Source organism: Myodes glareolus, chromosome 14 (genome assembly GCF_982192425.1).
Source record: "Myodes glareolus chromosome 14, mMyoGla1.1, whole genome shotgun sequence".
Lineage (NCBI taxonomy): Eukaryota > Metazoa > Chordata > Mammalia > Rodentia > Cricetidae > Myodes > Myodes glareolus.
Window position 1 is genome coordinate 10,033,865 of NC_142039.1, and position 27,314 is coordinate 10,061,178.

A 27,314-nucleotide genomic window follows, 5' to 3' on the forward strand; every position below is an offset into this window, starting at 1 on the left:
ATATAGGTCTGTGTGAGGGAGCTAGATTCACTGGAACTTAAGTTACAGTCAGTTGTGAGCTGCCAAGTGGGTGCTGGGAATTGAACTCTGATTGTCTGGAAACACAGTTAATTCTCTTAAGCACTGAGCCATCTTTTCAGCACCCCCCCACCCTTAATGGGTATTTCTAAAGAAAACTATAGTTGAAAAACAAAACTCCAAGTTGGCTAGGAACAAAATATCCAAAGATAATGAACACAGATGGTTTTGAGGAAGTGCATAGCAAGAATTTCTTTTCTCTTTTCCCTCCCCTACTCCCCCTCACTCCCCTCCTTTCCTCTTTCTTCTTCAGTGTTAGGAATTAAATATAGCGCCTTAAATAAGCCACAACAACCCTACTACCCAACTGCATTCCAAGCCCAATAGTAAAAATTTTTGATTACCTTTGTCAATGTCCTAAGTGATGACAATGTATTCAAAAGGACACTTGTCTGTCCCCATACTTAGACATTTTGCATAATGAAGAAAATATCTTTCCACAGAAATAGGGGATCATGAGTCGATGCCGCTGATTCATAGCTATCTTGTTTTTAGCTTTCTTGTTACAGGATCCCACTTCTGGAAACTGCCTTAAATAGTATGTTGGCTGTATTTTCATTTATTTTGCTTTGATGTCACTATTGCCAGCAACTTAAATAGTGACACCCCAGAAAACTCTAGAAAACTTAATTCTTGCTCTGGTTAAACTATTTCACAAAGAAAAGTCAGGACCCCTTTGCTAAAAGTGATGCTTTCAATCAATATTAGTAATTGCATGTCTACCCCCTCCCCCACATGCTTTCAACATTTTATTTATGTGCAGTTGTTTGGGGGAGAGGACTTCATTCTGGGGATATGTTAAAAAAATTATTTGTGAGATGGCTCAATGCTGAGGTGTTTATTTCACAGGCCTGATGTTCTGAATCTGATCCTGGAGCTCCTGAGAAAGTGAAGGGAAAGAATGGATTCCACTGCCTTGTTCCCTGATCTCTGCATGCTCACCATGACATGTGTGGAAACCCATGCATCACACGCAATAGTAACAATATAACTAAATGTTTCAGAGGCGCTGATGGTGATTTCTGTGATTCTGTAACTGCACATTGCCTTCTTAAGCCGTATGCAAGTACACTTCCGGTTAGTACTCTTCTGGTTAGAGTACTAATCAGACTTCCACCACAAGCAGCTGTGTTAACTCTTGGCCTGGCACATGGAAGGAATGACACTGAGAGGAAAGCAATCTAGAAGACCTCCCAAGCCCTTTTAGACTTTGAGGACTGATGGCGTGTAGACGTGTGAACCAGTTAGGACTGCTCGTTGCTAGTGCTGGGTATCTCAACGCCAGCTAGTGTCAGCGTTGTTGGCACTGATGCCTGAGTCCGGGAGTGAAGTTGGTGTTTGGGAAAGGTTGCCAAAAGGGGTTCAGATATGTCCCATCTCCAAATCCTGTGTCTTCTTTTCAGTCTGGCTTGCCTTGTGGTAGCAAGGTGACTGCTACACCTTCCGTCTGTATCCTTCTAGCTGCCAGACCTGTGGAAGAGAGGTGCCCGGGAAACAGTGCTCCTGGGATCCCCTGGCCCTGATTGACTTTCCTGTTACTAAGAAGCAAATGTAATGCTCTAGCTAATTTCAAATTATTTCTCTCTGGAGAGAGCAATGGAAAGAGTAGATGTCCCCCAAGTAAAAGGTGATGGATGCTGGGTACCCAAGGAGTGCCCGCCACCTTAAAAAGCAGCAAGCTGTTCTGTGTTTACTGTGAAAAGCTGTAGTGTTAGGAAGGAAGTAACACAGACTGGGTTGTTTTTACTTTTGTTTTTTTCATCTTTGTATTTCTGAAACCAACAGCAAAATGACTTTGTATTGTTTTCACTATCTCTGTCTCTGCCCCCTTCCCTTTCAAAAAAGCCTGTGTTGCCTTTTGATGACACTCAGGGCAGACATCCTTTTCTCAGGATGTCTCCTTGGTTTCGTAGGTCTGCGTCTGAACTCCTCATCTTCTCTAGTCAGTGCTTCTCAGGGCACAGGGATTCTGGACCAGCACTTGCAGAGTAAGACAGTGGGTTTTTATAGCTACTGCATGGACATTAATGCTCTTTGACTTACAAACTAAGCTTATCTGAGTTCTTCCAACAGTCAACACTTTGATATTTTTCTAAGATCAGAATTAAGCTCAAACCGGTCCGTCGAGGTCTCAGAGTCCTATCAAAACAAAAACAACAACAAAAACAAAAAACAAAAAACAAAACAAAAAAAACTCAACCTGTTTATTCAGTGCTTCCTTGCTAGAGTCCGGTTTTAACACAGGTTGCTGAATTTCCTATAGAGGAGTAGTTCCTGTATGGCTGATGGGAACTGCTCTGCCTCCACTCCCACAAGCACTTCCTTAGACCTCTGAAGTCCCCATTGTCTTAACTACCTTTTGGCTCAGTGTGACAAATACATGGCAGAAGCAGTTTCAAGAAGCAAAGGTTTATTGGGGCTCCCAGGCCCAGGGATTATTTCAGCTATCTGTGGTGGGAAGGGCATGGTGACAAAGTGGCCGTGTCCGTGGCAGTAGGACCACATGGTGATGGGCCTGCATATGCTTGAACCAGGAGGCAGGCAGCATCACAGGAAGAGGCAGGGATAATATACTCCCAGTGAACTGTGCCACCATGTCCCGAAGGACCCATGACTTCCCAAAATAAAGCTACTAACTGACCACCAAGCTTGTAGACACAGGAGTCTCTGGGGGCATTGTATAGCCCAATCATAACACCCAGACTTTCCAAACTCTTGAGATTGTTAAGTGTCTCTTTACTTCTCCTTGTCACTTGTACCAAGAGACGTGACAAGCAGAGTAGCAGAGATGCGACGCCCTCAACCTAATAAACAGTGCACTTTCGGCTATTACTGATCTGTCTTCATTAAGAAAATTAAAAGGGTTTGGTGTCCTGATGTATCTCAGCCTGACTGAGCCTTTTCTGGGGCTGGAATTTAAAGGCCTCAACTAGGAGAGTAAGATGCTTATGGTCGGATGAAGTTAAATCTAATTTTGAGTTTGTCCTTTAATTAGATGATTGCCTAGCTCATTATGTTTTTTTAAAAAAATATTTAATTCCCTATGTTTTGGTAATGTTTCCATAAATTTTGCGAGCCAGAGCATTTACACGAAAGAACAAACAGTAGATTTGAAAAAGGGTTTATTGGATGGGGAAGAAAGGTCAGCTGGGGAAGTGCTTGCTGTGTAAGTGTGAGGACCCACCTGAAACCTAGGTAGACATGGCAACACATGCTTGCAATCCCAGTGTTGGGGAGATACAGGCGGATCCCCATGGCTTGCTAGACGGACAGCCTAACCCAATCTAAGAGCTCCAGGCACCGCGAGAGACCCTGCTTCAAAAACCAACACGGATAGTTCCTGAGGACCAACAATGATGACTGACCTCTGACCTCCACCTGTCCATATAACCACACGCACGATTGTTTACGTCCCATCTCATGTTTTTTAAAAACGAGTAATTTTTGGGAAATGCATTTGTTAGCATATATTAATTATGCATCATGGTGATTACTATTGTGACAGTTTCTTTCATGTCCATAATGAATTTTGGTCAAATGATGATGTTTTTATGTGACCTGCTATTTTTCCCATTTGTCCTGTGCGGATACCAGCAGGAAGCTGTTTGAGGCTGTGCTGATCTTTGCACACCAGTACCACACTGGGAAATGATATTTCATAACACCGCTCTTTGTGTTACTGTGTTCTGTCGTGGGCCCGGGGCTTTCAAAGGCGTCACTCGGATGCCTTAGTTACATTTACCTTTTAAGCTGAAGTGTTAGTTGGAGCGGATAAACACCATTGATTTCACGATGCTTTTCAACCCTGATGTGGAGCCTTTTGGTTGATTTGATCTCGGGTAGGAGAATCGGAGCGGTGATTGGATTCTGTGGAATGAAACTTTTATCTTGCCCGGACCTCCTCCCTTTGCTGGGGGCTTTCAGGCCAGCAGGCCTGGAGTGGCCATCTTCTTGGCTGCAGCCCCAGCTCTTTGTGTGGCTGCTACCCATTTCCGCGGATATGGTTTGTTACCTCTATTTGCACTGTAACTAGAAATTTGATAAGGTCGCGTGCCTGTCAGATGATTTAGATGTCAGGTGTCGATGAAGAAAAGCGGTTCCGACAACTCAAACCGTGGTGCCGAGAAAGGGGACCAGGATGACCCGCTGGGAGGAGGAGCGCCATCTCCATGGCCTGACTCTCTTTCTCTTTTAACTTGAGGTCACTACTTTAACCTCTTTAATTTGTCCCTTCTTAAGTGGATGTGACATGGTGACTTCTGGCTTCTATCTAAAGGGCACCGAAACGGAGGCCTGCCTTGGAGGGGAGATGCTGGCATTTAGGGAGATTTGACTTTTGAGTATTCTGATAAAAACATCTGGGCCTGGGAACTTTATCTTGGGCTGAAGCTAAGATTAAGGTCTTAGGATACAGAGTTTATTAATGCCAGTGTCTGTTCACATGTGTGTGCTGTGGAGAGCCTGCATTTTTAGTAAGCCAGCCTCCCTTATTTTAGGGACAGGAAAAAGCCAGTCGTTCTGTAGCGCACCCTTGCTGCCTGCTTTGCAGTCAGGGCAGGGACTTGCAGGTGGTGACTTGGTAAGTTCCTATTATTACTTTGTCATGTCCATGGGACAAGGAGCCATAGAATCTTTGATTAATTAGATCTAACTTTCCTAGAGCCCCTTTGCCCTTAATTGATTAAGTACCAAATCCGAGCATTCTCAATATCTAAACCCTAGACAGAGCACACTGAATGTATTGATTTGTTTTGGCAGCTACATCAGGAGAAAATTCTCCATTTTGCAAGTGGTGGGTTAGATGGACGTGACCCCAGTAGAGGCTGACACAGCCTCCAGGTGCTGCTGGAGTTAGGCTGAAGGCACTGCCAGCTTTATGCAATACAGTTTGGTGATGCTACGTGGTGAAGGTAGGTTTTAGAGTATAACTCATCTGTCTTGATACAATTTCCACTCTAGCCTGAAAGCATAATTCAAAGAAATAACAAATTTACATTCAGGGTAGTTTTGTTTGAGTTTATTTAAAGGACTGCATACACACAATTCTCATAATAGCTCTTGCTACTGATGTACTGATGGTGCTGACAAAGAGAAAACTCAGACCAGATGGTTTCCAAACAGTGGGACCACCTGGCTTGTTGGCAACACCAACGTATTTCTCTTTCTCAAATAGCTGTATTCTCACTTATGTGGAAATGTCTGAGAGTGATGTGTATGGGCCTGGGCAGAGTGGCATTCCAAAATCAGGATTATTCAGTGAAGTAGAAGCTCTCATGACACCCTCCACCTGAACCCTCTTTTCCACTTAGGATACTCTTAAGGGTCACATTTTCTTCATTCTCTTTATAACTATACAACCCAGCTCTCCTGTATTCCCACAATATAAGGCAAAACAAACAAAAACAAAGCGAACCAAAACCATTGCTTCTTGCAATGTTTATTCTAGAGGGAAAGGAAATCCTCTAAGTCCTTCTGGAAGATTTACATAGATATGTACTCACCTAGGCCCCTGCCATGGACCCTCCTAGATGGAGCCTCTCTGAAGCAGACAAGAAGACTGCAAGCGCCCCTAGAATCCCCTGTACTTACTGAGTCATGAAATGTGCACGTTCACAGGCAGGCAGCTGAGAGAAGTTAGCAATCAATCTACAGACTGCTTTAGTAGCTCGTCTCACAAGATTAACTCTCAAGCCTTGGAATTTGCTTGAGTTATTTGGTAGTTAATTTTTCCCTGTTGAAATACTGAATTAACTTAGAGACTTTCAGGACTGCAGTCATTTCAGAGTTTCGTTTTGAGGCTGGTATCTTAGATGCTCATTAGATGCACACCTATTGGGCATCTAACTAGTACCATGTGTAGCCACTAAAGAATCATCAACATTGACCAGTGACTACAACTCATAGGAAAATTGCTTAAGATCTTGATCTTGTTTATACTGTTTAAGAGTATTTTAAAGTCTTCTAAAAGAACTAACATTTAACGTTATTTTGTTGAAAGCCTTTTGAAAGAAATATTGGTCTGTTTTCATTAAAACTTCATTTTCCTTTAAAGGACACACTGACTTCTACACAATCTTCAAATTGGCAAAGGTGGGGTGGGAGAGCAAAGACTTTAGGGATGACAGCAGGTCTCAGTTGCAATCTGTGGTCCTACTACTTCTTTGGTGGCGGTACTGGCCTTGGATGGTCGCCGGTAAGCCTGTTTTCCTTATTAGGAGTTTTGGCTGCATGTGATACAAAATTCAGTCCTTATTGTCTCATAACAAAAGAAAACAAAATGATAGCTCAGAGGTGATGAGACCCAAACTCTAGAGAAACCATGTGCCTTCCAGGACTTCTGCAGTACCAGGAGTCAGAGGCCATCAAGACAGGATGTAGAACTAAAGCCAATCCTGTAGGTTCTGGCAGGGGCAAGCATGGCTATGGATTAGTTCCAGAGTTTTACATCTTAGAGTTTCAGTTGCCAGAGTGGGAGTCTCCCTCTGTTTCTCAATCTTCAGGTCTATCAGTCTTTGAGACTTAAACTAGCTAAGTTTGGTGTTCTCTGGGTCAGTCTATGGTTAAGGACATAGGCCATGAAGAAAGTGCTGATTCCTAAGAATCCCTGGGTGGATGAAGTATGGAGTATATGGGAATAGGTTTTATGTGGACCCCTTATAGGTTTCCATATATTTCATGTACAAAAAAATGTCAAAATAGGTCTTTTGCAGAGTGATTCTTTTTGAAGATTAAGCAAAATGGTTTGTGAAGTACCTGGTACAATGTCTACCACCCTTAATAAATGGTAGTGACTATTACATAGCAGGGAGACCTCATGCTAACGCTTCTTAACAATGACACTGTCTTCAGCCTGAAGCCTTCACTATTATCCAACAAACTGAGAAACATCCAACAAGAATGTTTGTTGTTGCAATATTTTGTCCTTCATTTAATTAAACATGGCACCTCAGTTCAACTGATTTTATAATAGTCTATACTGTGAGTTGTTTAACTACACATGGTGCCCCAGCTCAGTTGATATTGGTAATAGTCTGTGCTGTGTGTGAGTTAAGCTGTTGGCATTCAGAAATCATAATCAGCCAGGTGGTGGTGGCACAGATCTTTGATTCCAGCACTGGGGAGGTGGAGACAGGCAAATCTCTGTGAGTTCGAGACCAGCCTGGTTTACAAGAGCAGGCTCCAAAGCTACAGAGAAACCCTGTCTCGAAAAACCAAACCAAACCAAAAAAAAAACCCAAAAAACAAAAACAAACAAAAAAACAAAAACAAAACCCCATGTCGATCTTTAATATGAGAGTGGCTATCTAAAGGATAAACAGTTTAAAAGATTTGTGAACTCAGGCACCAGTTTTCTTTGTCATTGTGGGCTTTATTTGTTTGTTTGTTTATTTATTTGTTTTGAATCAACATTTTCACCAGTACTACATGTTGAGCATTGATACCACACATGTGGTCACCATTAATTGGACATGTGGATGACTGTCACCACATACAGCAGAACGACTTTTGTGCTGACATGTAGGCTGGGGTTACATTTGACTCCGAGTGATTCTCCCTGTTGTTTTGTGACACCACTGGATCTATCCCAGGTAAGGAAGGGGCTAACTGTTAAGCTACGCAGCTTGTCTGGCACCCTCCCCAAACAACCGCTCAGCTGTTTGCACACCCATCTCTGCCTGTGTGCAGAACATTGTTAGATCTCATTTGTACTCAGTTGAACATTTTCCACTTCAGCATTTTTTAAAGTTCTCAGATACAGTGGAGACTAATGGCAGTGACGTTGCCAGGATGGTGGGATTTCTGCCCCTTGCTAGCTTCATGAGGTCAAGCTTCCCTTTTCTATACAATGGGCCAAAATACCTACCTGACAGTGTTTGCCTGAGATTCTATGTAAAGAACATTTAAATTTGTGTTTCCTGTATGTTTAATGACTGGGATAGAGTAAATACTTGCCTATGGGGATGGGATGCTCTGGGCTTCTTACACATCACCTGCTGAAGGACCTATCTAGTCTGCATTCCCATGATATATAAAGTGACCAGTATGGAGTTTGGAACATAGCAGCCATTCCTAGATGCCCAGCATTACCACCATCTCATTTAACTTACAATCAAAGGAGCTGTCAGTATTTTATTGCCATTATACTTGTTCTGTGCTTGCGGAAGCAAAGTGTCAGTGAGGTCCCATAGCTAGTAAGGGGTGCAGCTGGGCCACGAGACTATTTTGTCCTTGGCTGAGTGAGTCTCTGCTGATAACTACTCAGACATAGTCAAGTGTCTTGTGTATGATCATTATGGATCTGATACAGAAATTACTGAAAATATTATATATTTTTAGGTTGTTTTATATTTATATTACTTGCTTTGTAATATAGGCTTCATTTTTGAAAAAGGTCCCCCCCGAATCTGATAGAGTTGGATGTTATACATGGAAACCTGAAACATTTGTAAACCTCTCCAAGTGTCTCTATGATGCTACGGAAGGCTAATTTGAAGATGAGAATTCATGGAAATTATTTTTAATGAATTTTGATTATGTTTTGAAAAGTTAATTATATCTTTAATTTCATTTAATTAGCCATGGATTTACAAATTATGGTATTAATTTTTAAAAAGCAACTTTACCTTTGAACTCAATTCTTTGACTTAGTATTTGTTAAAATTAACTTCACCTTTAATCAGATTTTCCTGTGCAGTGTTTAATTCCCACAGGGTGTTGTACGGGAACCAATATTTTGCATTTTAGGCTTTAAAATGCAAGTCCAAGACCAAACAGTAACCAATCTTGAATAAGTTATTAAACCTTGAATGTGTGCACAGCACCACGCCAACAAAGTGGATGGTCCACATTTTTTAGCATCTCTAAAGAGATTCTAGTGAGCCGCACAAGTCACGACCTCGCTGAGGATGTTTTGCAGGTCAATCTAAGACTTTTGCATGTAGTCTTATGATGTTACATCCCTCACAACCTTCCAGTGAGCAGAATGTGATGTTTCTGTGGTGTCCTTCAAGCTGGTGGAATTGGTCATTGATCTCATGGTATCAAAAATGAAGTCACAAACACAGGAACACCAATCAGTAGTAAATATGCCCATATTATAAGAGAAGGCTTTAGGCTTCTCTTAAGTATGTTCCAACAAGCTGCTTTAGGGCTAAATTCCCCTCTCCCTCTGCTTACCCTTCTGCCCTGGCTCATTTGAAATGATCCATGGGTCCCCTTGAACGTCGGGCACTCCTCGATAGCTCGTGTTTGGAATCCCCTTTCTATGACACCCTTTCATGCTCTGGATTTACCTCTGCTTTTATGCCTCAAGTTTCTGCTGTTAGTCTAACATCCACAATAAGATGAAAGGACTTAGAATGGGTGACTTAGCTTTCTGTAAGCGGAGGTTCGCTGGCTAGATCACATGTCTTTGGTCCATGAGTGAATTCACATGAATCAATCTTTAGGCTTTATGCCTGATTTTTATTTCATGTCTAGGTATAAGGTGTATGTACCTGTGCATCATAAATTCTACACTTGAAACAACACTTAAATGAACAAATGACTGAATAAGTAAAGTCTCAAGGAGGGAAGTCCAGAGAAGTCTATTCCTTAGAGGCCGTTGTTATGTGAGCCGTCATAATGATACACTGTTTTTAACAAACAGTTGATAGACAAAAGACCTGATGTGAAAGTTTTATACCCAATGCTGAGCACAAGGAAAAAAAGAAAAAAACATTTCTTCTTCTTCTTCTTCTTCTTCTTCTTCTTCTTCTTCTTCTTCTTCTTCTTCTTCTTCTTCTTCTTCTTCTTCTTCTTCTTCTTCTTCTTCTCCTTCTCCTCCTCCTCCTCCTCCTCCTCCTCCTCTTCCTCCTCCTCCTCCTCCTCCTCCTCCTCCTCCTCCTCCTCCTCCTCCTCCTCCTCCTTTATTTTACTGGGGAGAGGCTGGGAAAAAACTGCTGATATGAGGCCACTAAGTACTCGAATCATTGTGTCAGGTAAGTTAATTCATAAGCATACAGTGGTAGTGGATATTTTTCCAAAATCCGATCTGCGTGTTCAGCTGAGTACCCTGGCTTTCATCCCTCCTCACGGCCCTCTGGCAGATGCTGGTCCGTGGAGAGCCACTTTTATTTCCTTTTCTGAGATGGCTCTGGCTCTCTGATCTCTAGGTTTGATTAGCAGCCCCCACTCTCTTCTCAGTTCCTCTTCTCTCTTTTTCTCCTTGGCTCTCCTCTCCTTAAACATTTGTTGAGCCACTCCCATGAGCCTCTGCAGGTGCTCTGTGGCTGGGTAGGATGCAAGCCGGCAGGAGTGTGCAGAAGACAGAGCTGACTAACGGCTCCCTGGCTCCCTGGCTATAGTAAACAAATGCTGGGTGGTCGGCGCTTGAGTGGGTGTTGATAGCGTACCACATCATTACAAAGGAAGAAACAGCTTCTAAAACACTGAGAACCATTTACAGAGAAGATTGCACACTTTCCAAACAAGTCACTTGAGTAGGCAGGCCCAAACCAAACTGTTCGTAGGAGTCCTATGACTGTGGCGAGGGCTGCTGGATGCTAATCAGTTCCAAACATACAATTTCAGTATTCAGTATATTTTCTCTTTTATTTCCTTCTCTGGAAATTCATACTCAAGGCAAACATCAGAAAGAATGAAATATGGTGCTTTCCCTGGAGCTGCTGTGGGATGGAAGGGTGTAACTGGTAGACTGGCCTCCCTGGAAGGGCTCCATGCTTAGTGTGGTCATTACCGTGTGATCTTCTCATATCCCCAGTACTTGCTAGCCTTTCTCTCACTACTAGCAAAGCTGCCCAGCCGCCCTTAGGAAACTGAGACACTGAGACCGTGCCTTGGGCCTGTGTGTCTTCAGACCTGTGCCCGATCGTCGTGAATGCTGGGAGAGTGAGGGTGGAAAGTCAAGCTCACTCAGCATTTTCTCTGCAATAACAGTATAACCACTATTGGATCATTTATTTATGGCAATAGTTAAAGTAAAGGTCTTAGGACTTTTAGGAATTTATGGAGAATATTAAGGAAAGTATGGAGAGAAAATTAGATATTGCTAAGTTGAAACTGATGAATTTCCTAAATTTTTCCATTTGTTTTTAAATTTTTTTTTCTCCTTTGGAACTCATCTGATCAAAGAAAATCTCTCAGTAGCCTCAAGGGTAATGATTCTTGACAGGATTGAGTTTATAAACCTGAGTGTGATTCGGTGAGATGGTTCCACTAAGAAAACTTTCAAACCTATGTGGGATCCACATTTGCAACAAACCCGTAACAACTTAGTTGTTAACTTGAGGCTTTTAGTTCTGAATGCAAAATGAAGATTATATGCTATGGACATGTGTTTCCCTTGTTCTTGATTTGAGACAAAAAAAAAAAACCCAAGAAGATAATAGTGTGAGCATGTTGTTATGAACAAAACAAGTGTTTCTCTGGGTTAGGAACTGTCACTGCGCGATCAACAGGAGATAGACTTTGCAGGGTTTATCCATGGTTGTTCCAGCCTCTAGCCTCCTGTTAGTCTTGATGCAAAAGAGTCTGTTTCTCTTAAGTTACTAGCAATACTGGGATTGAACCCAGGGTTTGACCTTGCTAGGCTACATCCCAGTCCCTTTTAAAATAAGACAGAATTTCACTGTGTAATTGGTCTTCCTGCTTTACCCTCTTAATGCTGGGATTATAGAATTGTACCCCCCCCCCCCAAGCATCTGTAATAGCTCTGCACACAGAGTACCGAGGGTCAATGTGAGACACTTTCTAATCCCGAGGTGTGGCCTTCTATATAAATATTTTCATAAGTATTTATCTACTCGACATCTGTCAGTGCGGCACAATGTAATCGCACCCATATGCTCTGCTGTATGACATAGAAGGGGGACTTCATGCAGGCACGGCTGACTGTTGATTCGTATCTCCTACTCGGGGCAGCCCAGGCTCCAAGTGTTGTTTTTTTCACTGACAAGATGGGCCTTGTACTATATTTATAATATTAAGTATAATATTTAATTCCCTTTTTTACTTTTTTCTTCACTAGTGGCAGTTTAAATAGCAGCATCAACGGTGATACTAGTACCCATTGTGAAATACATGTACCAATTAGTCACACACATTTACCAGGCCATTTGATCTTTTCCCTGTATTCAGTTAAATAACTTCTATGGTTATCATTGTTTAACAGATGAAGCCAGAATGCACAGAATAGGTGGCCTCCTGAAGACCAGACAGACCACAGGGAAAGCTTCTGGAACACAAGCCTCCTTGTCTGCTTAGTTCTCTCCCCGCCCCCATGCCTCAGGATAATTCTTTCTGAGAGCTGGGCTGTGCATGTAGGCATGTTGGCACGTAGGCATGGTCTCCAATTCCAGCAGCTTCTGGGGCCCTTGTCTATCCTGTGTGGGATCTGTGATTCCTATTTACTTTTTCTGTTCATGTGAGAGTGTGTATATGTACACATGTACACACACATGTACACACACATGAATTTTCCTCTTTCTTTTCAGGTCAAGTACAAAAGAGATTTTGAAGAAAGCAAAGGGAGGGGCTTCAGCATTGTGACAGATACTCCTGAGTTGCAGAGGCTGAAGAGGACCCAGGAGCAAATCAGCAACGTAGGTGCTGCTTTTCTCGATACGGGGCGCCTCTGGGATGTGTCTCTGGATGGGAACGGATCATAAGTGAGTGTGAAGCATATCTGTTGCTGAGTGGTGTTCAGTCTGCTCATAAAATGTGCCAACTTCACCTATTAAAGCTTTGCCCTCAGATTTCCTCACAGTTATCTCTCTACAGCCAACCAGTTATAATCAGTATTTTCCTCATATAGTTTGAATATCTCCAAGCCTTCGAATTTGGTCAAAATTAAGTGTTTGTAATTAAAAATTCTGACAATTTTTTCCCTGTAGATCACCATATAAAGTTAACATATAGTTTGGGTTTATTTAAAAAATCTGTTTTTTTCTAATTATGTGTTTACTTTAGATATCTGTTAATCATATGTTACATCTAATTTTAGAAATAAACATTTGTATATGTAGTTACTTTCTACTTGGAAGTCATATCTTTTTAGTAATGTATTTTTCAAAATAACAAAAATTGGGACTGGCAGAAGTCCAAGGCATATTAGAATGTGAATTTAGTACTTACTAAAGCTGGGTAAATGGTTCATTCTTAACTTTTGTAGTTTATATTTGTGATTGTATTTCTTCCAAGGTATTTTATGAAATGTGTCAAAATTTATTTCTCTGTAAAGGAGTAGTTTAATGTTGAATATCCAGAATGGAAATCGACAGCCGTGTATGATATAGTTGTGAACAAACATGCAAAGCTCATACCACTATTTCATGATATGGTGGCTATCACTTGTACAGGTATTATAAGTGTGTATATATACATACTTGTGCATGCAGATGTTATAAGTAATATGGCCCTAGTTTCTAGGAAATGCTTACAGTTAGCAGATGCATTTAAATGTACTGATTTTGGGACTTGATCATGGGATACATGCACATATATGTATATTTACATACACATACTATTTCAACTGGAGTTTAGCATGTAATTTGAGAAAATATTAGTTGTCAAAAATTCAAGAACAGGAATATTTGATGATTAAGATGTTATTTCAAGGCTGGGAAGAGGCCTTTCTTTTCATCACATTCCCTAAGGTTTATCCTGTTTGGTCTTTATGTGGACATTTTATATTAGAATTGACTTTTTCATTTAGAGTGAAGAAGTCGCCTTCTAAGATCTGATGATATTCATCGCTTGGTTTTTCTTATGACTCTTTGGATTGCCAAAAAAGAACCATAAAAATAATTACCGTCATTTTTCTCCCATTCATTCGTTTCTCAAATCAAAACACTATTCTTGCTTAGAAACACAAACTGTGGGTGTATTTCATGGATGGTTCTGCTCAGAGCTTTAAAATGTACACACTACAGTTCTATCCCAAACGTTCAACTGGCATAGAAACTTAATCCTCAAAGAGCTAAACAACTCTGCTTAAGACATCCACGTGACAGCTAACATGAGGATTGCAGCTCATTCAAAGGTAAGCCTTTTCATGTATGTTCAAATTAAGTCTATGTTCATAAGTAATTAGAAAATAACTGATCATTTCGCCAAACTTTATCATTAGCAGGAATATACTTTATATTCAATGCCAGAAGTCGTTTGCAGATCCGTTCTTCATCATGCCAAACCCCTTACGATGCAGGTATGTATTAATCTATAATTGCCATGTACATTGCAGCCTGTTCAAACAACAATAAGGCAGACAGTAGTCAGCTTTAAAAGCCTCTAATTCAGACCATATCTTAAAGCCATTCCCCTTCTGCATTCTCTTGGTGTTAGCAATTTGTAGTAGTTGTTCATTTAACCATGATGGGGTCTGTCAGTGACTGGATTACAGTAAAAGAAAGATTTTACACTATTTCTATTAAGACTCTACTTTAAAATTTTTTTAATTGAAAAAAGTTTTGTTTTTCATTTTATATACCAAACACGGTTCCCTTCCCTTCCCTCCTCCCTCTGCCCTGTACACTTCCCCCACCCAAGCCCTCATCCACTCCTCAGAAAAGGTAGGGACTCACATGGCCTATCAAGTTGAGGCAGGACCAAGCCCCTCCCCCCATATCACCGCTGAGCAAGGTATAGGGAATGGGCTCCAAAAAGCCAGTTCATGCACTGGAGATAAATCCTGGTCTCCTACTTCTGAAGAAGGGAAGCTACAGAATATTCTGAGGTCTGGTGAATTTATTTCTCATTTATCAGACCACAACTTCATGGAGTTTTTCCGTTCTGCACTGGGTTTTTCCACATTACTCCAGCGTCTCTTGCTGTTAAAAATCCGAGTTGATCTGAAAACCACCATGTTGGTATGTCTAGTTTCCAGACCACTTTCATTTATGCTCACTCAACAATATTTAGGCAAAACCCACACAGATAATTTTGTGTGCGACCTGGGTTATTTCTGTTTCGAGAGAAATAAGTGAGCCAAGTGTCTAAACTGGGAATACTCTAGAATCTTTCTGCTATAGATGGTTGGGTGGGGCTCACCTTGGTGACCAGAAGAGATGAGGGTTGTGCTTTGAGTCTTCCATTAGTCCCTAGGGGATGGGGGAAGCTGAATGATCATTATAGTCTATATTTTTCTTTTTGATCTACTTTATAGAATATATTTCCAGTTCATTTTACCTTTGGATATTTAGTGGCTCTTTCTAAGCTGCTGTTAATCTCCTTTGGACTGAGGAAAGTATAAAGACATGAAGCTGTGAATTTAATAACTCCGAGGTGTTTGGGGTAATATGTTATGGATGAGTGGGCATTTTTGATTGCTTGTGTGTGTCTGTCACTGTTATGAAAAATTTTCAGGCACTCTCATGTTCATTTGTCTAGGAATTGAAGTCATTTGGAAATACCCGCTCAGTCTGCAAATGTTACAGGGGTGTAGGATAAAGAAGAACCCTAAATTTCAAATTTTGAGTAATAAAAGGAAAAAATATGGGTTAGCCCTGCCTTCTTTATTTTGATATCCATAATGACAACATAGCGAACACCGGGGATTTATTAAGTACTGACATTTAAAGTGCTTCTGCCACATTACCCAGGATAACGGCAGAAAGGACAAGAAAAGAGGTGGAGTTTGGAATTTACTTACCCAAAGGAAAGAAACAGAACTGGGCTTTTAAAATAATGTTGTCATTTTCCCCAGTGATGTTCAGTTGATGTCTTCATTTTAGTTTAAGATGTTCATATCAGAGGAAGTTTGACTGACTTTGTTTATTTTATGAGATTAGAGATTTTTTTTAATGGAAAGTCAGGATATTCAGCTGAAAAATTTAACAGAGGGCAATGTTTACAAGTTCAGGTTGATTTCAAGTCTATCTGTAGCGGCCTGCTGCTGGGGAGCTCTGTAGGAAGTTCTGTCTTAGCATCTCAGGATTCTGTGGGTGTTCACAATTAAGTCACTCAGTTGTCATATGGCCCCTTTTGTCCCCAGTCCTTACATATCTTTGCATGTTTATTAAAAACATGTACCTTTAGGAAGGTACATGTACAGAGTGAGCAGAGGAATATTGTGCCTTTGGGGAGCATTAAAGCGCATGTAATCTCATCCATATAGAGACTGCTGTTATAGCTCTAGTTTCAGGTGGTTCCCACCCTTCCACTTCTAAACAGAGCAAGCCTTCAGGGTACATGCATCAGGGTGGCAAGGCAGTGTGTTCAACACCCATTCATTCAGGGTGCACACAACAGCGTGGCAAGGCAGTGTGTTCAGCACACGTCGCAGGAACTCGGGGTGGCCTGCCAGAGATGACTGATGTATTTCCTTGCACCTGCTTATGCCCACATAGAAGCTGCACTTTCAATTGCCTCACACAGTCTAGGGATAAATTGGGAAATAAAATGGCAAACTATAGCCCCAGGAGGTTTTTATAGCCTTCATGATGTAGATAAAAACTAGGTGTTTATTTTCTAGTTTATCATAGGTGGAAGAAAAGTATCAGATGAAGAGGAAAGAAAAAGAAGCCAATAAGAGAGTCCCTGACTTTCTCAGACTGACGGAAACAGTAAGTCTACCATGATCAGATCTGCCTGCGTTTGTGCCTGTCCTTGATGCACAGTGGGAAGAGTTTTGTGTGCCTACACGCGTGCCCTTACACTACTGCCTATCCGACTATTTCTCCTACTCTGGGAGTGCCTATAATTTTGATTATGTATCCTGTTTTGCAACTATGCTCTTTTTTGTTCTGCTGCTTGCAACCCAGCATATCCATTCATAAGAAAAGCTTGCTTGCTTTGCAAGAAAAGCTAAGTTCAAAAGCTGTCTGTAATTTGATACTGAAATGTAATTAATTCTAACTCTTTTGATATAGCCACATAAATTTTCATTGACTTAGAATGTAAAATAAATTATACGCCCATTAATAAACTCACAAGGACACTGCTGATTTAGTTCCCCGAGACTTTATGAGTTAGCTTCAGAAAGATTGGATTATTGGAACTAAATAATTGAATACAGTGTCTATGGACTATTAAAAGATTTGATTCAAAGTTAAGCTGAATGCGAGGGTACGCGTGAGAGGGTAGGGACGATTATCTAGGGATTTGGTCTCTGTTTGTAATTTAAATAAATCATTTTGACAGAGACTGACTGTAACCATGTTCAGCTGCTGACAGTGTGAAATTGAGTTGTATGGTGGACAGAAGACAAGCAGTCAAGAGAAATCCCCAAAGGTAAAATTTGTTATGTAATTGGGTCAACTCATGCATGAGAAATGCATGCTAATTGTAAACTGGTGGCAAAATTATCCTGTAGGAGGCAATTAGGACTTAGATGAATCCAAACAACTGACACAGGGTAACTTGCTTTCTTTTTGTACATAGCAAATATAGAAGTAGTTTTTGAAGGAGAGAAAGATAAAAATTAGAAAGCCATACAGCGTACAAATGGATTTCTTTTTGTTAATTTTCCTCCTTATATAAGAAATATAACATGCATCATTAAGTAAAAATTTACATGAAGGCTATTGATTTTTAAGTAGTTCAGTGCACTAGTGTGTAAGAAGAACGGGTGGTATTTTGTTACAACCCTTTGCTAGTTTTATTAACATAATCAATTAGTTATGAAGTTGATAGCTAAGAAATAAGCCCTTGAAGGCGTGATTTTTTAGAGCAAGCCTCTATGTTGCTTTAACAGCCTGAATTTTACCTCCAACTCATCGACACTAGTAACTCTGATGTAATCTGACGTAGCCGTGGGTCAGTAGCGCTTTCTGAAGGCAGAGATCAAGCATGTCAAAGAAAGGCGTGGGACAACAACACATACTTCTCCTATAATGCCTAACACATGTCCATGAATAGCTCGTGCATTTGGAACACTTTGACACACTGTTTAATTAGACCCTCTGAACAACCTCTCTCCTCAGGGAAAGGGTTTCTATGAGGAATACTTAGACTTTCCTGAGAAAACTAGATGGAAAATTACCTTTTGGCCTTTCCTTTCCCGTGCATGGCCTCCCTCACACCTGGCTTTGCTTTATTTTTTCATGTAGGGCAGAACTTCAAAGGCGGATCTCTGCTTTTTATCCCCATTTTTTAAACCACAGTCACTTAAAGAAACAAATATGTCTCAGACCAGTAATTACTTGTGCATGGGCAGAACAGGGGTTCTTGCTAAATAGCCTTGTTTGTCTTGAGGGGCAGTTTGAGAAGAGCCACCACAGTATGGGAATTAGCACCTGCGACTTCTGCCTAGAGACAGACACAGGATCCAGAGGTGTCCTGAGGTGCTGTTTTTGCGGAAGTCTGTCTCCCCATTTCTTTTGCTTCAGTCTCTCCATATCCAGCCTCTCTTCCTACCTCACTTCTGCCATAGCGCCATGCTTGATCTTTTCTCCTCCAAGCTCCTCCTGCTCTTTCCACTGTATCTTAAACACTGTTGTCAGAGGACTCTTTCCAAAGTATCTGCTTCGTCAAGGTCTTGCTGTGACCCGTTAAACAACCCTCCTGCAAACCTCCCCTCCGAGCAGGATGAAGTCTAATCTCCTATGTCCTTTATCGGACTGTGATGACCTTCCACAATTGCCTGAACTATTTCCGGCCTTATCTTCCACAGCTTGTCAACACTGTTTGCCCATTTCTTCTAGGCCTGGGCTCTAATCTGCTGTGGACTTTCCTGTGAGTCATTCCTCTTGTTTAGGCCAATCTGACACCACTGGGAAATGAAGTCCTGGCCCCCGGATTCCCCTGGGCCCTCACAAGGCAGGTGGTGTTCTCCCTTACCTCTGGGATAGTTACGGTGCTCTGAGGAGAGAGTTTAGTCACCTTCTGCAGTCATTTCCACGTTGTATTCCTCATGTTGGTTCTAATTAGCATTTTATGTGCCTGATCATCTTGCTCCTTTAACTTCAAGAGAATGAAGATTATGTATTCTTTTGTTTATTGTTTTTTAATCTCCAAGAATATACAACATGGCACGTTGTCTCCTTTATTCAGGACATGTCCCTGCCCCTTAGTTGGGTTTCTGGAGTAAAGTCTTGATTGTTTTTGTTCCATTCCAGGTTGTTCTCCACATGATTTCTTGCAAATTATCCCTAAAATGAACTTTTGCTTGTGTCATGGTTTCTCTTAGAATCTAGCCGTGGCTCCTTACTGCCTTCAGGATAAAACAAAAATACTTTGCATGGAAAGTGAGGCTATCCCTGGTTTAGCAAGAGCTGAAACCTGGAGCTTTGATGGCCATCTTATGGAGCTCTGTGGACTTATGCTTCTATGAGAAAGCTCCTTGTCTCTCCTGTGCACATGCTCAGTGGCTCCCTTTTCATTCCTGACCTTGGTTTCTATCTTGCTGTCCTTGTCATTGGCTTCCATAGGACCACTGGCGTTTTCTCCTCTGCCCAACGTTGGACTTTAGAAAGGTGTGATGTAGCACAGTGCTCAACTGGAGAACAAAGGAATTGACACCTGCCCCATTTTGGACCAGTTTGACTTTCTACATACTTGTCAGTCCTGACAAGTCATATGACAGTCATACTTGTCATACTTGTCATAAAATCTCTCCTAGGATAAATGCTATAGTAAATGGAGGATTAATCTGTTCTTTCTTTTTATAATATTAATTAATTAGTTAATTGACTGCTGTTTTCCCTCCCTCCTCTCCTCCTAGTTCTTACCCCCCCTTCTCTTCCCACTCTCCAATTCACTCCTTCTCCTTTTCTGTTTAGGAAAGGGCAGGCATCCCATGCATATCAACAAAACCTGGCATATCAAGTTGCAGTAAGACTAAGCACCTCCCCATGTATTAAGGCTGGGCATGGGTGTGAGAAGTAGGTCCCAAAAGCCAACAAAACAGTCAGAGTATAAGGTATCCAATAGTCACACTGGTACATGGTATATAGCCCATGTCCAGTGTATATTGAATAACCAAATGAAGTAATACTTTTTAAAACAGTAATGTATTTTGAGTATTCTTTCTTATCAAAATTCCTATTTAGAAAGGTCTTTAGTTTTAGAGGTTACTTTGAATTTTGTCATTCTTGTTTATATTGCTTGATAATACCTATTTTGTGTGTCTCTCTGTGTGTGCTACTTAAGTATGTGGCGACTTCTGTAGTTTTATTGAATGACTGTAGCAATATTTCTTCAGTAAAATGAGGTCAATGCCTTACTACTCTGTCACCTAAGAATTCAATTATATTGAAAATGCAAGGACTACCCCTGTTCTAGAACACTGTGGCCAGAGTGTCAAACTAAATAAGTAAATAAACAAAAAACCACCACCACCAATAAAATAAACAAGAACTCTGCAACAAAACCCACAACAGATTAGATCTTACTTCACTTATATACAATTTTCTCAGTGCCCTGGCAAATTCCCGTAGAAACAATGGAAGGGAGAAAAGATTTATTTTGCTCAGAGGTTACAAGCCATCACAGTGGGGAAGGCAAGAAGAGCAGCCGAGGCCATGGTGGTGGAGACTTCTTACAGTATAGGTTTCTTCAGACCTTGGCAATTCAAGAAGCTGAGAGCTCCAGTCAGAACCAGAAGCATCTATCACCTTCAAGGTCTGCCCTTGTTGGTGTATTGTGCCAGCTGTGTACTGTGTCCTCAGATGTCAATAACATCCCAAACCATCCCTACTAGCTGGGGATCGACTATTGGAATGCAGTAGCCTCAAGGTAGGAGGAACACTTCACACACAGGCCATAATGAGTTGATATCACAAAATACCACAGGCTGGGTGCTTCATACAACAGAAGTTTATTTTCTCACTGGTCTAGAGCCTGGGGCACGCTAGGTCAAGGCTGAGTGGGGTTGGGCTCTGGTGAGGATTTTCTTCCTGGCTTGTAAACTGTCACTGTCTCCTCCTTGTGTCTTTATGTGAGCTTTCTTTGTATGCAGGTGCGTGTGTGGAGCTCTGACATCTCCTCTTCTTATAAGGGCATTGGTCCAATGAGGTTCAGGCTCTCCCCTTATGAAACCATTTAACTTAAGTTTAGGTCCATTTCTCTCTCTCTCTTATTGTTTTTTTTGAGACAGGGTTTCTCTGTATAACAGCCCTAGAACTCTCTCTGTAGACCAGGTTGGCCTTGAACTCACAGAGGTCTGCCTGTCTCTGCCTCCCTGAGTGGTGGGATTAAAGGTATGTTCAAGGTGTGCCTCACCACTGCCCAGCTTGCTGTGAGATTTCTGAGGCCAAGCTGAAGTTCAAGGTTTTTGTTGTCTTGGGTTTTGTGTTAAGTTTGTCTTGGTTTTGGCTTTAGAGTCAGGGTCTCTCTTTGTTGCTCAGGCTAACCTCAAATTCCTGTGTTCAGATGGACTTCCTCCCTCACCCTCCTGAGTAACTGAGACTGTAGGCATGGCCTACTGTACTTCAATTTTATGTCTGAAACCTTTAAAACAAGTGCTTTGTTTATAAAGAATGAGTTAGAAGTAGAAATTGCCTTCCCAAGTCAAGTGTCTTACATGAGTACATATTCACGTGAACAATGGCTGTGAACATCACATGACCCCAGGCCCCATGATTTAGAAGACAGAAACAGCTTCTCTTCAATGCTTTTCTTTCCACACTAGGTCGTGTGGAGTGGACTGGTGTGGTTTTAACAAAGATAGAGGGCCCGGTCGATGGTTATAAAGTATCGAAAGCAAGGGAAGGTTTTGTATGTCTCAACACATTTAAGGTTGAACATCCAGCATATACATGCCAGGGTACAGGAGAGATTCTGTTACAAAACTGTGGGTTGGGTCAAGATTGCCAAAGGAGCCCCCGTGTTTTCGGGTATGTCCATGTTGGGTGTCTATAAATCCAGATGAGAATTCCAAAGAGAAGTCCACTTTAAAAATTTACTTATTAATCTAAACATTGAATAATGTTTCCTGTGTATAGACACTTAGTTAGGTTAGAAGATAGGAAATATGAGAAATAAAATAGGCATGACCCTTGACCTCAGGAAGCTTGTAGTCTCTGGAAGGCTAAAATGTAATTGTTGTAGCAACACTTTACACTAAATTAGACGACATATCTACGCAGCTGCAATTAATGCTGGCTCACAGCGTTCATATGAGAAGATGAACTAGCCCATGCTTGGAAGAAGAAGAAATGTAACTTTAGACCTTACTATTTAAAAAGGATTTTACTGAGGGACTGGGGCGATAGCTCAGTAGTTAAAAGTACTTGCTTTGCAAACCTGAGGACCTGAGTTCAAATCCTCCGAATCCTTGGAATAGCTGGGTGTGGTTCAGCATGACTGTAGCTCCAGTACTGCGGGCAGCAGAGAGAAGAGACTTCTGGGGTTTGCTGGCCTCCAGCGGGGTTCCCGGTTCAATGAGAAATCCTGTCTCCAGGGAATGTAGGAGCTCAGTGTCCTCCTCTGCCCTCTGCTTGTACACAGCGTGTACACCCACAAACACATATATACACAACACACACACACACCACACACACACACACACACACACACACACACACAACTTCTACCGCGTCTTTTGTAAAGTAGTAGGTGCTGTTTGTTTTGTTTTTGTTTTTTTTTTTTATTTTTCCGTATCTATTTTCTTAATTTCCTGTTTTCCTGTCAGCGTTTCTAAAACTACTTCAAACTAAATCAAACCCCCTAAATTTCTTAGCAGGGGTATAAAACAGGAAGTGTAGATTTCCTCAACAGAACAAAACACAGCGTTTAACCCAATCAGACCATTATTCATAAAATGACACAAATGTTTAATTATGGAAAAGTATTGGTCAGTTTGTTGATTTAATGATGGCTAAAAGAATATAATGGCATGTGTTTTCACATACAAATATTCAGCATATACTTTCTCTATGTTTGCTTTTGTGCTCATGAAAAATTAGAAAAAAATATTAGAAAAGTCAAATTATAAATATTTTTCATTTGTCTTATTTTCCCCTCCTGTCTGTAGAGTAGTACTTTTAAATCTTGAGTTTTTTACAATAGGTCTGAGGACGTTAAGAAAACATTTTGCACTTTAAATACATATTTATAAGTGAATTAGCTCTCTAGGTGTGGATACTGTGTTTCCTTGGGGGGGGGGGAGAAGGTGACATGCGCGTTTGCATGGGGAACCCCTGTCGGAGATGTCAGCACTCGATTGTGCCATTTACTTTCTACCTTCAGTGTTCTTGGCCCAGTCTGTGCTGACAACGAACCCCTGGGATATCCCCTTGGTGCTTTGGGGTCTTTTCCTGCCAAATATTGTTCTCGTGCAAGATTAAATGGCTGAATCAGTGTGGCCTGAATCTTGATCCTGCTGAGAATATTAAGGCTCCCGCGGGCTGTAATACAGATTGGCTGGCGAGAGCTCTGCTGGAGAAATAAACTGAGTTTCTCTAAATGAATCTAACAACTGCTGTGAACCTTTGTGTGTCCTGCAGCATGCGTGTGCTGCTGGCATTTAACCATTTATTGCCCTCATTTTCTCCCGAAGTTGTTCCAGTCCACCCCTGTGCATCGATTGTAAACACGTTCAGAACTTTATTTCGCATTCATTTTCTGCCAGATAAGCCATTTGAGACATTAAATTCCTAAGTACTCTGAAGGGTTAGTCCCTATTTACTCTCTTTCTTGAAGGAAGAAAACCATATTTTGTGTGCTTACAGAATAAAAGGTCTGTGGTGTCACTAAGGGAACTCAGTGGGCCACGTCACCAGGTTCTTTAGAGTAGATGGGCTAACATCACACATTCTGATCACAGGCTTAATGCCAAAGGTCAGAAGCATATGGCATACTTGGTCTCTGCAGGACTGATGCAGAAATTATTTACAGGGCTTCCAGACTTGATTCCATTGCTATTTGTGCTTTTATGGCTAGATTAAAACTGATAAAAATTCTAAATTCTGCAGAGGTGATGGTGCTTCAGCAAAGGGATAAATTCAAAGGTCGTAGAGAACAGTGGCAGACCTAAAGTCTGCACCCTGCACTCTCATGTGAAAATGTGTGTCAGGTTGTCTGTGTTCTTCTGGATGAGTCTGGTCAGCTCTATTTTGGGTTCTCTTTCCTGACTTATTTACGGAGAGTGTCCTCAGTCTGCCCATGGAGCCCTCATCCCATCTGCTCCGCACATTATTCCCACTTGTCTCCCGGCACCTTGTGTGTGTGTGTGTGCATGTGTGTGCATCTGTGTGTATGTGTGTTTGTGCATCTGTGTGTGTGTTTTGTGCATCTGTGTGTATGTGTGTTTGTGCATCTGTGTGTGTTTTGTGCATCTGTGTGTATGTGTATTTGTGCATCTGTGTGTGTTTTGTGCATCTGTGTGTATGTGTGTTTGTGCATCTGTGTGTGTTTGTGTGTGTGTTTTGTGCATCTGTGTGTATGTGTGTTTGTGCATCTGTGTGTGTGTTTTGTGCATCTGTGTGTATGTGTGTTTGTGCATCTGTGTGTGTTTGTGTTTGTGTTTTGTGCATCTGTGTGTATGTGTGTTTGTGCATCTGTGTGTGTGTTGTGTATCTGTGTGTGTTTGTGCATCTGTGTGTATATGTGTTCGTGCATCTGTGTATGTTTTGTATCTGTGTGTGGGATGGTTTAGGGAACTTGTCTGCGACTGTGACTTGTGAATGGCTAAGCACACCACCATCATAATAAACAGCTGTTAAATCCATCGGCGCTGTTTCAAATGTTTGCAGATGGTGCCACAGGTTATTATTACTGGGGATGTAATGTACGTTTTTAGTTTAACATTTCTGCGTGTATGTGTGTGCACGTGTGCATACACAGGAGCTTTGCTCACGTGCCATAGTACATGTGTAGAGGTTAGAGGACAACCTACTTATATAATGTATATATATATATGTATATATATATATATAATTATTGATACTAGTATATGAAAAAATGTCCTAGGAGAAGACTCAGAGATTAGCAAAGACTGTTACTCTTACAGAGAACTGGACTTCAGTTCACAACTCCAACTTCAAGGATCCCATGCACTCATCTGGCCTTTACAGGCTTACACACACACACCACCACCACCACCCCCACTACAGATAAATCTTAAAAGTAAAGCAGACAGGACTAGTGCTTATTTGGGACATTCTGTTGACTTCGTAAGATCCCCTGACCTGCTCTCAGCCTAGCAAACGAGGGTATGAGGATGTAAAAGTCCCTCCTAAATGGAAGTCTGTGTCTTTTCAATGCTTTGAGAGCTAGCCTGAATCCTCCAGACTCCATCAGAGACTTGGAAATAGCACTGACATGTTCTGATCTTTAATCTAATTTGTCATTTATTTTGGATACATGACTTTTTTATTACTGTAGTTTGTAGTCATTCAGAAATATATTTTGAAGGGACATTCATTAAAGGACTCAAAGTGTTAAACTGTAAGTTCTCCAAAATCTCATCAATAACTCAAAAACTGCATCCCTTCTTGTGGAAGAAAGAATAAATGTGGTGATCTTAGTTAAATGCCGCTGGAATTTCTATGTCTATAATACTTGATTTCAGTCTCCTGGTTTTAAGAATGTATACCTGTTTAAAATACAAACTGTATTACACATTCAAAATGGTATATGAAGACTTGTATTCAGTGTAGAGTGGTAATAAGATGAACGTTGTACATACCACCCAGCTCAAGAGCTAGAACACTTAAAAATTCTTCCTCTAGGGAAAGCAAGAAGGCTAACCACTTGGCTAGCTACTAGCCACACAAGCTTCTGCTTTTGTGCATCCATCCATCCGTCCATCCATCTATCCATCCATCCATCCATCCATCCACCCATCTATCCACCCATCCATCCACCCATCCATCCACCTACACATTGACTAGATTACCTATCTATATAAAATTATCTGTCTGCTTATCTTGTGTCTAGCTATCTATGTATATATCATCTGTCTATCTATCCATCATCTATCTATCTATCTATCTATCTATCTATCTATCTATCTATCTATCATCTCCTTTCTTCATTTTGAGATAGAGTCTTTCTGTGTAACATATACTGGCCTCAAACTCATGATTTTTTTGCCTTAGCCTCTGAAGTTCAGTGATTAAAGGCCTTCACCATCATCTATGACTCTTAGGGTCCCTGAAAGCAGCAGAGATTTTCCTTGTGAGATGGTGAAAACATATGCTCACATGGAAAGCCAGTTCCCATGTTTGGAATAATGTATGACTTTTGGTGAAAACATGATGACTTCTTGTACCACCAGAGCGTATACAGTCTGCAAGGTGGTCCAGCATTGCCCTCTTCTTCTTTATTTGGCTTTGCAGGATTCAGGCTTGTGTCTGTCAAACACTGTCTTTGGTATCTCTCTCTGGGCTTTAAACAGATGGGAGAGAAGATTCCTGAAGGACTCACTGTGTGCTGGACAGCCTTTTTTGTTGTTTTAAATATTCCAGTTAAAGTCTTCCCTTATTAATAGTGTTAACATAGAGGAGGCAGGATGATGGGCTTCTGCAGCCCCAGCATTTGGGATGAAGAAGCAGGAGGATCACAATGGGGCCAGCGTGGGTTGCACAGTAAGACTTTAGAGATCCTTCCATGTTTGTTATTTCATTTTTCATCATTGTCTATGCAGCATTTCTCTTCGAGGATTTTGACAGCCATGCCATGTGTTTTGTCTGAAGTCTTGTGCCATAGGGCAAATATCAAAGATAGTGTCTTTTGCTGATGTAGAAATTTGATTATTCCTAAATGGCATTTTTGGAGGCCACATGGTGATCTTAGGACCATATTTCAAAGTTTCAGATTTCTTAACAGTAGATGCTGACTTTTCTGTCATTCACTTAGACTCTCCCTGTGAACTATTCCCAAGTGTGTTGGGATATAGGGAGGCTTTGCATTGCCCCCAGTGTCTCCAGTGAGGCTTGTATGTGATATGATGAAAAGGCTTAATCCTACCTCTCTGTCAGGATGATTAACTTACCTGACCCATTTTATTGCAAGGTTCCTGTTCTGTCCTTAGCACCTTGTGAGGGGCTGTGGGTGTGAGGTCTGTCACAGAACACAGCCTGGGGCAGGGGTTAGCAGACAGGTGAGACTGTAGGGATTCAGAGTGCAGAAGGGCCCTCCTCCAGTAGATAAGTGACAGATGAGGCTGTGACATGCTGCCTCGGTGAGGAGTGGAGAGCACCAGAGCACCACCCACCTACAGGAGTGGGGAATGAGACTGTGTGGTTTGTTTATGTGCCGCCGAGGCTAATTTTATCCTGAAGGGTAACTAAAAACGTTTTATTAGGGCAACAAATTAGATTTTAGGGTCACTATTGGTTTTAATGTTGGGAGTC

At 41.3% G+C, this 27,314-nt stretch overlaps 1 protein-coding gene across 3 annotated transcripts in view; it reads left to right on the plus strand.

The window, feature by feature from the left end:
- Nebl (nebulette) overlaps window positions 1–27,314 on the plus strand; it is a 351,846-nt gene that overhangs the window by 178,912 nt on the left and 145,620 nt on the right. For 2 of the 3 annotated variants that reach the window (XM_087896342.1, XM_087896343.1), the window contains exon 4: window positions 12,573–12,680. In XM_087896342.1, coding sequence (XP_087752468.1) covers window positions 12,573–12,680 — 108 coding nt within the window. Of the gene's footprint in view, window positions 1–12,572; window positions 12,681–13,944; window positions 14,120–14,206; window positions 14,285–16,549; window positions 16,641–17,217; window positions 17,308–27,314 lie in introns of those variants that run through there. The other variant, XM_087896336.1, reaches the window with a different exon arrangement.